At 47.1% G+C, this 12928-nt stretch overlaps 1 protein-coding gene across 3 annotated transcripts in view; it reads left to right on the top strand.

Annotated features, from left to right (window-relative positions):
* LOC306917479 (lysine-specific demethylase 6A-like) overlaps positions 1-12928 on the top strand; it is a 61782-nt gene that overhangs the window by 35554 nt on the left and 13300 nt on the right. For 2 of the 3 annotated variants that reach the window (XM_079495715.1, XM_079495717.1), the window contains exons 13-18: positions 5875-6006; positions 6577-6648; positions 7236-7343; positions 9255-9689; positions 10749-11680; positions 12780-12909. In XM_079495715.1, the coding sequence (XP_079351841.1) occupies positions 5875-6006; positions 6577-6648; positions 7236-7343; positions 9255-9689; positions 10749-11680; positions 12780-12909 (1809 nt within the window). The remainder of the gene's footprint in view (positions 1-5874; positions 6007-6576; positions 6649-7235; positions 7344-9254; positions 9690-10748; positions 11681-12779; positions 12910-12928) is intronic. The other variant, XM_079495716.1, reaches the window with a different exon arrangement.

The raw sequence follows: 12928 nt of genomic DNA on the forward strand, positions 1-12928 counted from the left end.
GTCTCCTCGTTGACATACAACATTGCACAGGGAATTGGGTCTCAAAGCCACCCTTTTAGTACATAAACAGACACAAAGCAGCTTTTGACAATGCATCATATAATATATATATTTTAAAGATACTGCACCTTATTGTTTGCGGCTTGGTGGGCTTTTAGGCCTGAGGCCGATTCTAAAAACGCCTCTAAATCCTGACCTAGGTTTTCTGAAAAACTTCAAATATTTATATAGTAGCATCACATTTTTTACATTTTTGAATACTGTATATATTGTACAGAACCCCAAAATGGGTTCCCGGCCTGAGGGGGTAAAACACCAAAAGGGGTTCCCGCCCAGAATGGGTTAAGAGTGAGGATCAGGATCCACTGATGCACTTTGGTCCTACTTCCGAATACAAATGGCAAAATCTTACAAAGTTAACATGAAGGGTTTTGTTGATATATTGTCAGGATCAGTATGACTTTGAGAGCTGTTTCACTTTGCAAAGTAAGTCGATGAGGCTACTTTTGGAAGGATTTTTCTAAACAATGGAGCAAGATATCTCTGTCTGGACTTGCGTCATGACAAAATAACTCCAACCCAAACCTCTGTCAAAGTGTCATTGTACTTTTAAAGCACTGCCCCTCGCGCTCGACGGGGACGAAACAGAATGGTGTTTTTTTTATTTGGTTTGTTTTTGTTTTTGACTTCACGCCGTTTTCCATCCCCATAGGCTCAGTTGAGTAACCCCCAGCTCAATAGCCTACAGAGTAAAAATAAAATGCTCCCTCTTATTGAGGAGGCATGGAGTCTACCAATCCCCGCAGAGCTTACCTCCAGACAGGCACCACTGCAGGTGAGACAAACACCAGATAGAGCCACCAGCACCGACCCCAAACCCGACCCCAAACCTTCCTCCCCTCCCCTCTTCTCTCCTCCCCCTTCCCCCTCTTCCTCGCTGGAGCCTGACCCATACCAGGTTGTTGATTCCGATCCGGATTTCAGAGGTTTCTAGACCCCAGACGACCAATGTTTTGTCCAAAGAAACACATTTTGGCTTGATTCATGTTTAAGTTGTGAAGTCTATTGAGGCAAAAAGAGAAGACGGACCCAAAGGTCAAGTTTACGAAGTATAGAGCGTTTAAGTGGTTAAATGTACTAATGAAGATGAATATATTGTGTATATATCGATGTACTCATTTCAGTTGCCTGCATAACTGCATTATGGATGCCACACTATTTATCCATAATGTATAAATGATAGATAAGGGGTCAGGACAACGAGGCCTTTTCGTGGCGGGGTCAGAATGAAATTAGGCTGTTTTTCGTCTGTGGTACTCTTGATGTTCTCAAATAGAAACTTTAAGCAAATTTAAAGTTATTTGAATTGATTTAGACAATTTTGGTTTTTTCTTGAATACAAAATCTGGTTCAAAACATTGGTCTAGGCACAGCTTTCAACGTTGGGATCACTATCGGAGCCAATAGTCTGGCATTGGGTCGGGCTCGATTTCAGAAACGCATTGATCTATTTAAAGTGCCGACACATTCTGATTTAAACGCGCACATTCACTTTATTTCTTAAGGTGGGGTAAGTGATATATTTGTATTCTTTATATAAGAGTTGATAGCTCTATATTTTGATGGTAAGTAGAGAGTTTGCTCAGTAACCTCTGTGGTGAACAGAAAATAACATTTTTCAGACAATTTCATCCAATCAGGAGATGACAGGATACATGACGACAAACTTAATATAATTGGAAATTACTAAATGAGGAGACAAAATTAAAAACTGGAACACTATGAAATTTAAGCTGATAGATTTTTGTGTTTCTGTCTCCCGATACAAATGGCATCCTGACCAGCAAAGGTATATTCTGTTTATTAGAGAACTGGAGACCCCTGTTACTGAACAGACGCTCTATAGCAATGATTATTCTCAATATAGAGCTTTAACCTTTTTTTTTTTTTACTCTTAGCTAAAGACCTGTCCACACGTCCTCTCAAAACCGTGGGGTGACTCGGAGGTGTGGACACGTCTTTAGGTCCTTGTTTAATGATATAAAACCCGTCCGTCCCGGAGCTGTTTTGCTGCCACTCACTTCCTGGTTTACGGCAAGGAAGCTTACACAAGGAAAAGGCATGGTCACGTGACTGGGCTGCGACCATGACGATCTCTGTGGCAAATCTCGCACCGGAAATTCGATACATGGCAGTGAATGGAGCTGGCTGGACCAGCTCATTAACAAACACTATTTATGAAACGTTAAGACCTTTGTCATATAATCATTCAGGAATATAAAAGAAGGCATATATCACATTGTCTGTTGTGTTGCTTTTCGATGTGTACACTATAATTTTATAGAGGTATCTAAAGAGCACAAAGTATGATTCTGAACGTGCCAAGTATCGCAAGACTGTCCACCGTTTCCTGTCTGTCCACCAAATCTCGCGACACCTAAGAGACAGAAACGCTACCTGCCGCTGTTTAGATGGCTCAATAAAATGGTGTAGAAAAGCAAGTGATTGGAAAACAACCAGTGATATGTCTTCTTTTATATTCCTGGCCCGATTATATGACAAAGGTCTCAATGTTTCATAAATGGTGTTTGTTCATGAGCCAGCTCCATCCACTCCTGGTTTTGAGGGGAGATGGAAGGCGGGGCTTTTCAGAGTAAAATCTGCCTCATCTTAAAACAGCCTAATATAATTTAAACCCTGTGTATGCACACACATGTGTTCACACACGCACACACACACACACACACAAACACAGAGCAATGGGTAGCACTTGAACTGTACAGCCGGTGTGTGTGTGAAAGCAGACATGTAAAGCAGTCCGACGCCACTAATCGACCAACTGTGGTAGACTGTGTGTCACTTAGTTTCACTGTGGTGTGATTTGGCTAATAATTAAACCAGCGGTGTCACCGTTCATTATTGCCGTGGTTCTCAAACGTTCTGTCAAGAGTTAGACACCTGCAAGCCTCCATTTGGGTTCCTAATAGTCTGGCAGTCAACAGGCTTCCCTTGTTTAAAGTGCGAAATTTGTTGTCTTTTTTTATTGGCCTAAAATATTGTCTATATACATACATCTTCCAGGCCACAGTGTGGCGCTAGTGCCAGATAAATCAGCCTTATACACTTACAAGACGGGTCACTTCCGCCCATCATGGAAACCCCCTAGTTTGACATGTCACATGCTACATAAAGCATAATGATAATGTGGAAATCTTGCCTTATATAGTATGTTAATGGATTGGTCACATATAAACCCCTATTAACCCATTTTGACCTGAGATCAGATTCTAAAAATGTCCTCTACATCCTGACAGTTTTCTGAAAAAGCTGTTTCTATGTCAGTGGTTCTTCGATTTTTCAAAAATAGCAGACCTACAAGCTCGCTATGAGCTTGTAGATCTGCTATTTTTCAATAGCTAAAGCATAACATAATGCTAACACCAAAAGGGGTTCCCGCCCCAAAATGGGTTAAAAAATTGCTCAATGCTGACAGCCGGTCAGTAAGTGGATTCATGAACGTATGTATATAGACAGTATTTCCCACTCCACAACCCCGGCTGCCGGACTATAACTAATCAATATGTCACGCTGGGGACAACATTGAGAACCACTGGTTTACTAGTCGCTCAAACGCAATCGCCAAAAAGTGACAGTCACAAGTTCCGGCTAACGGCTGTAATTTGAGGCTGCTTGCCTGTCTGCCATGTCTGCTGCGACCACGAAAAGGTGTGCAGACAAGTGTCACCCACGCCCCTAAGTACCCCACCCCCCCTCCACTCCCCTCCCACCCCCTCTCCTCTCTACCCCCCCCTGTCTTTTCCGCAGCTAAGTAGCAAAGGCCAGCCTCACCCATCACGGACAATCCATCCAAACACACTATATCCCACCAGCGTGGAGGAGACATTTCTTCCGTTTGTTTAGAAAATCTGAAATGGAATTCCGAGTGAATGAACTGTTAAGTAGTTCATCGGCAAAACGTAGTTTATTATAATTTGTTTATATGAAGCGACGTGAATGTTTGTTGCACGCTCCTCCCACCCCCCTCAGTGTGATTGGACGTGAGCTGAGAGGATTGGGACCACTTGGAAATACTAGCATCCCCGTTCTGGGCTGGTCATTGCGTCAAATAATTGCCGATCTATAAGCTCACAAAACGTTGCAACGTTGAGCTTGTGGATCGGCTGTTTTCGGCCCTTGAGAAACTGGTCAATTATATGTATAGGGCCAATGGGAATACAGGTTTTAAGTGACTAAGCCCTATATACTTTGTCGTAAGATGCACAGTGTCAATAGCAGATCTACAAGTTCCCAACGGAAAATATTATGAGCTTAATAGCTTATATCTTAGATCTGCCATTTACGTTACGCTTCAAGGTGGTTTTGAAACGGTCTCTGGGTTTGTTGTCTTCATTCCCATTGGCCAGGCCAGTCCCGTCCCTTCAGGTCCACAGTGATTGGTGAGGTTGCGCTGCCGTAGTAGAGTAGATTCCAGGTCTCCCATTGGCTCCCGTCGGCCTCCCTCCTCCACTTGTTTTCTTATTTATTGTTTTGTAGTAATTGACGTTAGAAGTCCTGCGCAGGCAAACCCCCCTCCAACACCGCCCGCTAGTATCAACACCACCCCCTCATTCATTCACTCACTCATTCATTCACTCACTCACTCATTCATTCATAGTAGAGGCCTGTAGCCCCCCCCCCCCCCATCAAGACTTCCATGTAGGTGTGTGCTTGTGTGTTTATTGCTGTGCTAAGTGACACGATGTTGGAACATGTTTTGTATGTATTTTAATATGTGGTTACATGCTGACATGACATGGTAAGATGTCTGTGAAGCATCGTTCCTCCGAAATAATGATTAACAGATGTTGGCAGGTTCTAGAAATTACTTACGCCTAGCTGGTTATCTAGTTAGAAGTCCCGGTAGGTTGTCGCTGGGAATGGCTGCACACTCCTAGCTTTGGACTGCCATTTAGTTGTCACATGATTGCACACCTGTCCCCACTAGCCTGGCTAATAAGCCAGAACGAATCAGCCGTTGGCAAAAAAAATTGCCTGCTGGCGGATTACGGTCTGGAGAGGCTCAATTGTACGCCCATTTCCTACACCAGAGAACTGGTGTGGCCAATTGGGACACGGTATGCAATATGCTAAAAATGCTTGAGACCTTTGACTGACAGTAGCTCTAACCAATTGCGTCAAAGAGAGAGAGATGTTTGAACCCGCCCCCCGGGAAACAAGATCCATACACAGCATCTCCAGACTCAAATACCACACGACAGTGTGATTTGAGTCTGGCTTATTAGCCAGGCTAGTCCCCACAGCCCTTCCCTCAAAGGTAAGCTCAAAGTCATCAGCGTGTGCAGTCCAGTTCAACCTTTTGCATAGGTTGAGTGCAGCGGCCATCGCCAGTTGATGAAGAATGTTTTCGTATATTATGTATAGATTACACAGCGAGGCTTGTGCAACAAAGTGGGTGGCGAATTTCCATGCGGCACGTCGCTCTCCGATTACACCTCGGGAAATGACGCCGGAAATGGCAGATCTTGTTTGTTTTTTGTTTTTCTTTGTTACATGTGTTGTTGTTTTTAGCTGCTAATATGATGTCACAGAAGTCTTCTCCTTTCTCTCTCTTCCTCTTCCCCATCATGTGCTTTGCCCTTCTTGTTGTTTCCGTGCACCCCCCCATTCCTCTTCTGCACATTCCTATACTCCTGTCCTGTGTCCTTTCTACAAACACAAAACCTTTCTTTCTTTCTTTCTGACCTTAACATCCCGTCCCTCATATCCTGTACTCCTTGCTTTTCCTCACTGTGTCCACTCCTGTCTGCCCCTATTTGTCTGGTCCGTCTGCCTGCCTTGCCTGTCTGTCTGCAGGCGTCTAAGCCCCACCATAGTGCAGAGGGAGGCGGGTCGGGTCAAACCCTGCCCCCCCACGTCGGCACTCTGGGCCAGGCGGACGACCAGTCCAGTCCAGCCAAGAGGAGGAGGGCGTCCAGTCCAGCCAAGGTAACTAGTGCAGCATAGGGTTGCTATCTCCCAACTGGTCCCATCACATTTGGAACCGCTTCCGGAACCGGTTTATCACACTGTCAGAGCTGGAACGTGGACTACACGTTAAAAGTTCTCTCATTCTCCCTGAACACTACCTGGCGGGACGTTTTCGGGCCAGGCCTAAAATGTATGCTAATTAGTCTGGCCGTGCTGAGCCTCGCGTGCCATGGTTGTACGAAATTATACAAATTATAATTCTGTTTGTGTATACTATCTATTATGACGATGGTGCTGCCTGGCGTTTCACTTTTGCTCTGTGTCTGAACCCGACCCTAACGTTTTCGGGCCGGTCCTAAAATATATGCTAATTAGTTGACCCGTTTGTAGACCCGTTGAGAACTCTTACTTCACACATCTGCTATTGGAGGCGAAATGAATTGGTCGGGTACACAAATAATAATAAAAAAAGCCCGCCCATGCTTAACCTCCATGCACAAGAGTAATTGGTTATAGGTTGTGTCACTTTTGATATATCGTGAGTTAATTGCCCAGCCCTAATGTAAACACCTGGTTGTTTCTCTGTAGAGTGAAGCATGGACCACCAACCCAGCACAGCAACCATCTCCCAACTGGTACCTCTCCCCGCAGAAACTACAGGTACACTATTAGTGCTAATAGTTAGCAATGGTTATAGTTATACAACCGTTCGGAGCGAGGCGTTCGGTACGGCACACTCTATGAACGGAACTATGTGCTGCTTTTATTTTATTTTTTTAAATCAACCTCAAATTGTGCACTCTGCCGTCGACGAGGTGTTTTTATCCAATGCGCTTTACAAAGATTGTGCATTACAGTACATTCACACACACACACGCACACATTCATACACTGATGGCGGAGGAAACCATGAAAGGCACCAACCAGCACATCAGGGAATTAGGGGTTCAGTGTTTTGCTCAAGGACACTTTGACACAAACACTGGGGATCCCACAGGGATCGAACTGGGAACCTTGCAGTTCCGATCCGTTCCCAACAACGCTGCTCCCGTGCTTGCGGTTATGGTTAGGGTTTGAGGTAGGTTGGCGGTCTAATGACTGTCGGACCAATAATAGTGTCGGAACTAAAGCCTGTAACCGTGTGTGTGTCCGTGTGTTTGTGTGTGCGTGCGTGCGTGCGTGTGTGTGTGTGTCTGTGTGTTTGTGTTTGTGTGTGCGTGCGTGTGTGTGTGCGTGCGTGCGTGTAGCTACTGGAACAGTTGAGGAGTAACCGGTCCAGTCTGAAGCCGCTCCAGCTCCAGATGTTGGAACAGCTGGAGGCCCAGCTCACCATGATGCAACAACACCAGCAGCAGGTATTGATTGCTTCCATACATTATCGGTCAGAAATGAAAACGGCAAGGAGGTCAAGTAAGACATTTAGGCCATTCAGGACGGGAACCCCCTTTTGGTTATGTTATGCTTTAACTATTGAAAAATAGCAGATCTGCTATTTTTTTAAATCGTGAAAATGTGACACAAATCCTTGATATATAATTGTCTTTCAGAGTGAACGTTTTTAACTAAAATCTTTGCTTCTGGGGGGGTCCCTGGAACAACATATTTTCAGATGGGGGTCGGCGGCCATGTCCTTGACATGAAAAAGGTTGAGCACCTGTTAACAAAACTGTTAGGATTTAGAATACTTTATTTATTTATTTTTGAATAGGCCTCAGTCCTAAATGGGTTAAGGCCAAAAGGATAACACAACAAGTCCTGGGGATCTTCATCGATATTGGCCAGTACCTCTACATCTGATCTCAAACCCTTAGATCTCCATATATGGAGCTGACCTGTTCTGACATTCCATATGTTGATCCTTTCCCATCCATCCTTCCTCTTCGATGTCTCCCTTTTGACTGATACCTGTCCATTTAAACTGTAGACGGGCCTTCCCCAAAGTTATTAGTGCAGCCGGTGACGGGGTCCGAAAATTAAGAACTTACCCCCCATGCCAAAGCGCTAGCGCTCGCCCACCAGTCTGCTGTCACCCAGGCAGATATGTTGATCTGACCCCCCCATTCCAAAGCGCCAGTGCTCGCCCAGCAGTCTGCCGTCACCCAGGCAGATATGTTGATCTGACCCCCACCCCCCCCCCCCCCATTCCAAAGCGCCAGCGCTCGCCCAGCAGTCTGCCGTCACCCAGGCAGATATGTTGATCTGACCCCCCCCCCCCCCCCCCCCCCATGCCAAAGCGCCAGCGCTCGCCCAGCAGTCTGCCGTCACCCAGGCGGATGCGTGCACGCAAGGTCGCTTCTCGCCCTCAGGCGTCTTACTGGTGTTACTGTTATTGACAGTGGAATATAATTTCCAGCTCAGTTGACGGTGCTAGTCCGTACACGTGTTTATATGCTCAAATACACACATGGATGGCTCCTACATGACGCAAAGGCTCAGGAACACACACACACACACACACACACACACACACACAAATACTCACACACACTTAAATAATGTATGGCTGCAGAATGATGTCTTTTATGGAGGGGACATACATAATTCAAACGGATGTATGCATGTACAGTATAGACTATATGCACTTTACCTCTGTCAGGTCCCCAGGGAAACGCTGTTAAAATGGTATTGATTATCATCTTTGCAACGGTTCCATTGAGAAGCCCTTTTATTCTATTTTTTTAATTTATTTTATTTGTATTACCAAATTGACACGAAAATACTTTTTTTCCCCATGTTTTAATGATAATTAAGTTGATAATAATAATCATCAACAATTTTTGATGATGTACTAAACTGTGACTGTTCTAAACTTTAACCTATGTAGGACTGAGACCAGATTCTACAAGGTCTTCTAAATCATGACAGTTTTCTGAAAAACCTATGTTTCTGTGTCAGTGGTTCTCAAACTGTTTCATGTCAAGGACCCCGGGAATTTTATATATTTCGACCCCCATCTGAAAATATGTTGTTACAGGGACCCTCCAGAAGCAAAGATTTGAGTTAAAAACTTTAGCTCTGAAAGAATATATATTCAAAGATTTGTGCGTCATTTTCAAGATAACAAGCTCGTAGCACGGCACTCAGTGCCGCGCTACATTTTTCAATAGCTAAAGTATAACAAATGCTTAAAACACCAAAAGGTTTCCCGTCCTGAATGGGTTAAATGCTTTTTTCCGTGTTGCTATGCCGTCAGCGTTAACTCCAGGTAACGCGATTGTGGTTGTGTCTTTTCTCCTTCGTCCACCCATCCATCCATCCATCGCCAGCAGATGAGACAGAGCGCCTCGGCGGGAGGCCAGCCAAGACCTTCTATCCCCAACGGCCCCACCTCCAACTCCCTCCCTTCTCCCCACCCCAGCCTGCACCCCTCCCGTCCCCACCTGGGCCCCCCACACCACCACCACCACCACCGGACCCCTTGCCCGCCTCAACCACTGGCCAACGGGCCCCCGCACAGACACTCGGACCCTCTGTCCCTGGGCGGCAGTGGTACCATCACTAGTAGTAGTAGTAGTAGTATTGGTGGTGGAGGTGGTAGTAATCATCGGACGCTCGGGCCCAACGGAGACGTGCCTTACTTGCAGCCTGCCAGCAGCAGCGTTGGCGCCGACGCAGCACTGCTACCTCACACCTGCACAAACCCCCAACAGACCCAACAGGACGCCATGGCACCCCGCACCCTGCACCTAAACTCCTCTCAGGTGAGCTGTATACAACGAGTATCATTTTCTTTTCTCCGATGCCCATCACTTTGCCATCGGTCGATACAGAGCACCGATCCAATAACTGTGTGTGACTAGAAAGTAAAATGTCATAATGGTGACAGGACGGTGAGTGAAAGGTATGACTTTGTGTTCAACCAACGCACAAACCATTAACCAACGTGTGGTTCTCAACCTGGGGACTGCCCCAAAATAATGTGAGGGACACTATCCCCCTCTCCCCGGGTGGCAAATTGTCAAATTATATAAGAAAGAGGAGGAGGCAAACATCTGCAAGCTCACAATTGTGAGCTATCTGCGGAACAGAGTTTAATTTATATAATGCCTCAATTCAAATTATTTTGGGGGGGTCCCCAGTTTGCGGTCTGAAAGGTTTGAGAACTAGGGGATGCACAATATAATCTGTAGCATAATCAGAATAGGCCATAAAAAGGCCATATTGGAACGGTCTCAAAAGAATCCAGATTATTAATCAGTTTTCACCAGCAAAAAAATAATAAAAATGAAAATGTAAAAATTCATCAATGAGTTCAATATAAATTAAAGGTTTCTAGTCCCTGTAGTCTAGAACAAAAGCCAAATCAAATATGATGTAAAATCTTAAAGGGAAACTTCACCCTTTTTTGAAAAAAGATTATGTTAATGACGTTTAGAACACTTTCCTGGCGTTCTTTATGTGTGTAATATGTGGTTTTAGATTTTAGCAGTGAGCCCAGTGTCTCTTATGTCATGGACACTGGTCTCACTTTCTTCCTGGACTACATGTTGTCTCAGTAAGACAGCCCTCCTCCTATCCACAAGGAGGAGCAGTGCACCAAAGCATTATGGGAATTGTAGTCCAGGAAGGAAGTGAGCCCAGTGTCCATGACATCAGAGACACTGAGCTCACTGCTAAAATATCTATATGACCCTCACCCTGCAAATAATTGGATATCGGTCAGATATGACCCTGCAAATAATGGGATATGGGTCATAATTTCATAATCGTGCACCCCTATTGAGAACCTCTGAACTAACTGACCAACTCTCTCCCCCCAGGGGCTTCAGAAGGGTTCTTCTTCGGCGACGCATGCGTCCGGCTCCAACGGGGACGGCGCTCGCTCGCCCTCGGCCCTCCTCCTCCCCCCCCACCCGCACTCTCACAATCAGGTCGGACATTCCACTGGCGCCGTGTCGTCGTCGCCGCCACGGCGCCAACAGCAGCAGGCCCTCAACCACCACCACCTCCCATCCCCTCCCTCCCTCCCCCACTCCCATACCTCAGGAGGTGGAGGAGGAGCAGCGGCGGGAGCGCCCCCTACCAAAGACGGCGGCAGCGGCAACAATGGTCACCAGACGCCGCTGGGCGCGGCGGAGGACGCCGTGGCCAATAATCACGGCGCCCAGGCCGGCGGCGACATGCCGAGCCTCAGCACGGACAATCCCCGGCTCTCTGCCCTGCTGGCGGGTGGGAGGGGCCCGGCAGGGGGGAAGGAGGAGGAGGAGGGGAGCGGGGACGGACGCTCGGAAGGGGCGCCGTCAGGCGCCGCCATCCCCCGCAAGAAAGTGAACAACATCCACCCGGCCGCCCTGCCCTCCTCCTCCTCCTCCACCCCCCAGCACCACCACCACGCCCCGGGCGGTGGCTCGTCGGCCGCCTCCTCGCCCGTCTCCGCCATATCCACCGCCACGCCCTCGCCCAAGTCCACGGAGCACGGTGCCGCGCCCCACCACAGCCCCTCTTCTGCCCCCACGGCCGGCGCCAACACCACCGGAAAGCCCTCGTCGCCGCCTGCCGTCAATGGGGGCAAAGGCCTCTCGGAGGACTCTCGGAGCCCGCTGAAGGCAGAGCCGCCCACCACGGCCCCTTCCCTGCCCCGTCTCAAGGCCGCCACGCCCCAGCAGCATGCTCCCGGCTCCTCCTCCTCATCGTCGTCTTCGTCGTCCATTTCCATCTACCCCAGCTCCACTGACGTGCTGAAAGCCTGCAGGTAACGACACACACACACACACACACACACACACACACACACACACACACACACACACACACACACACACACTGCCATTAAACACCAGTCAGTGTTTATTCATTGTAACCTACTAGAGCGGTGCCCGTTGGGCACTGGCCTACTTGGAACGATGCAAGTTGGAAATGGATGCCCCACCCAGTATGTCTGTGTCCCTTTTATGCCCATATATGGAGTTCTTTGTCAGGCATGCCCAAATATGGAGTCTATGCAGACGTCCGAATGATGTCGGAACAGGCCAGCTCTATATATGGACACTGGACCCTGTCCAGAGCCCGGGCAGAGGCCTTTTTTGGGGTGGTTCTGGACAACCGCGGGTCCGACCGACTCGACATCGGGCACTGCACTCGCTGTGGTGCGGTGGAACGTGCGTGTCGAATTTGAAGTCAGTGGGGCGAACGGTGTGAGTGTTCGTTCTGTAACTGGAGTCTCCCTGTGTCTATCCAGCTCTTCATTAAACAGGAAATGCATTTTCAGGTTGGGATACCAATTGTATCCGACCAGGAGAGAGAACTCACACAGGATACAGATTAAACCGTGCAATTGGAAGTGATGGCACAAATAAATTATCAGACAAAATTGAAATTAGAACACACTCTCTCCTGATTGGCTGACATAGGCATTTTTTTTATTTATTTTTGTTTACAAAAATAGCAAAATGATTATTACCATTGGGGAAACTACCCATCAGTCTCCAGGGTCTTCAGAACTGGACTCTGTTTATTGATTGAATACTTTATTTGCAATATTTAAAAGGTAGGTACATGCAGAATGACTGTCACTCAGGCTTGCTTTTGACAATGTCTCCACCCAGTGGTGTGAGGGAGTCACTACAACATCCAAGAGAGAAATGCTTACATAACTGTAAATAAAAATCAAAGGCTACTGGGCAGTTGCTATGCAGATAAAAAAAAATGTTTCACCCATCACACTCCGTGGCCACGGGATGACTTAATAAACTTAATATTTGCTCTGCTTGGCCAATGGATGGAATTTATTGAAACAAAAATATGAGATTTCAGATAACAGATTTCTGTTTCTGTGCATCCTCCTGTATCAGGAACCTGGGAAAGAACGGTCTCTCCAACAGCAGCATCCTCCTGGACAAGTGTCCTCCGCCCCGCCTACCGCCGCCACCCTCGCCCGTCCTGCCCAAGGACAAGCTCAACCCACCCACGCCCAGCATCTATGTAAGTTCATCCGCCATGC

The sequence above is a fragment of the Electrona antarctica genome (genome assembly GCF_951216825.1).
Source record: "Electrona antarctica genome assembly, chromosome: 24".
NCBI classification, from domain to species: domain Eukaryota; kingdom Metazoa; phylum Chordata; class Actinopteri; order Myctophiformes; family Myctophidae; genus Electrona; species Electrona antarctica.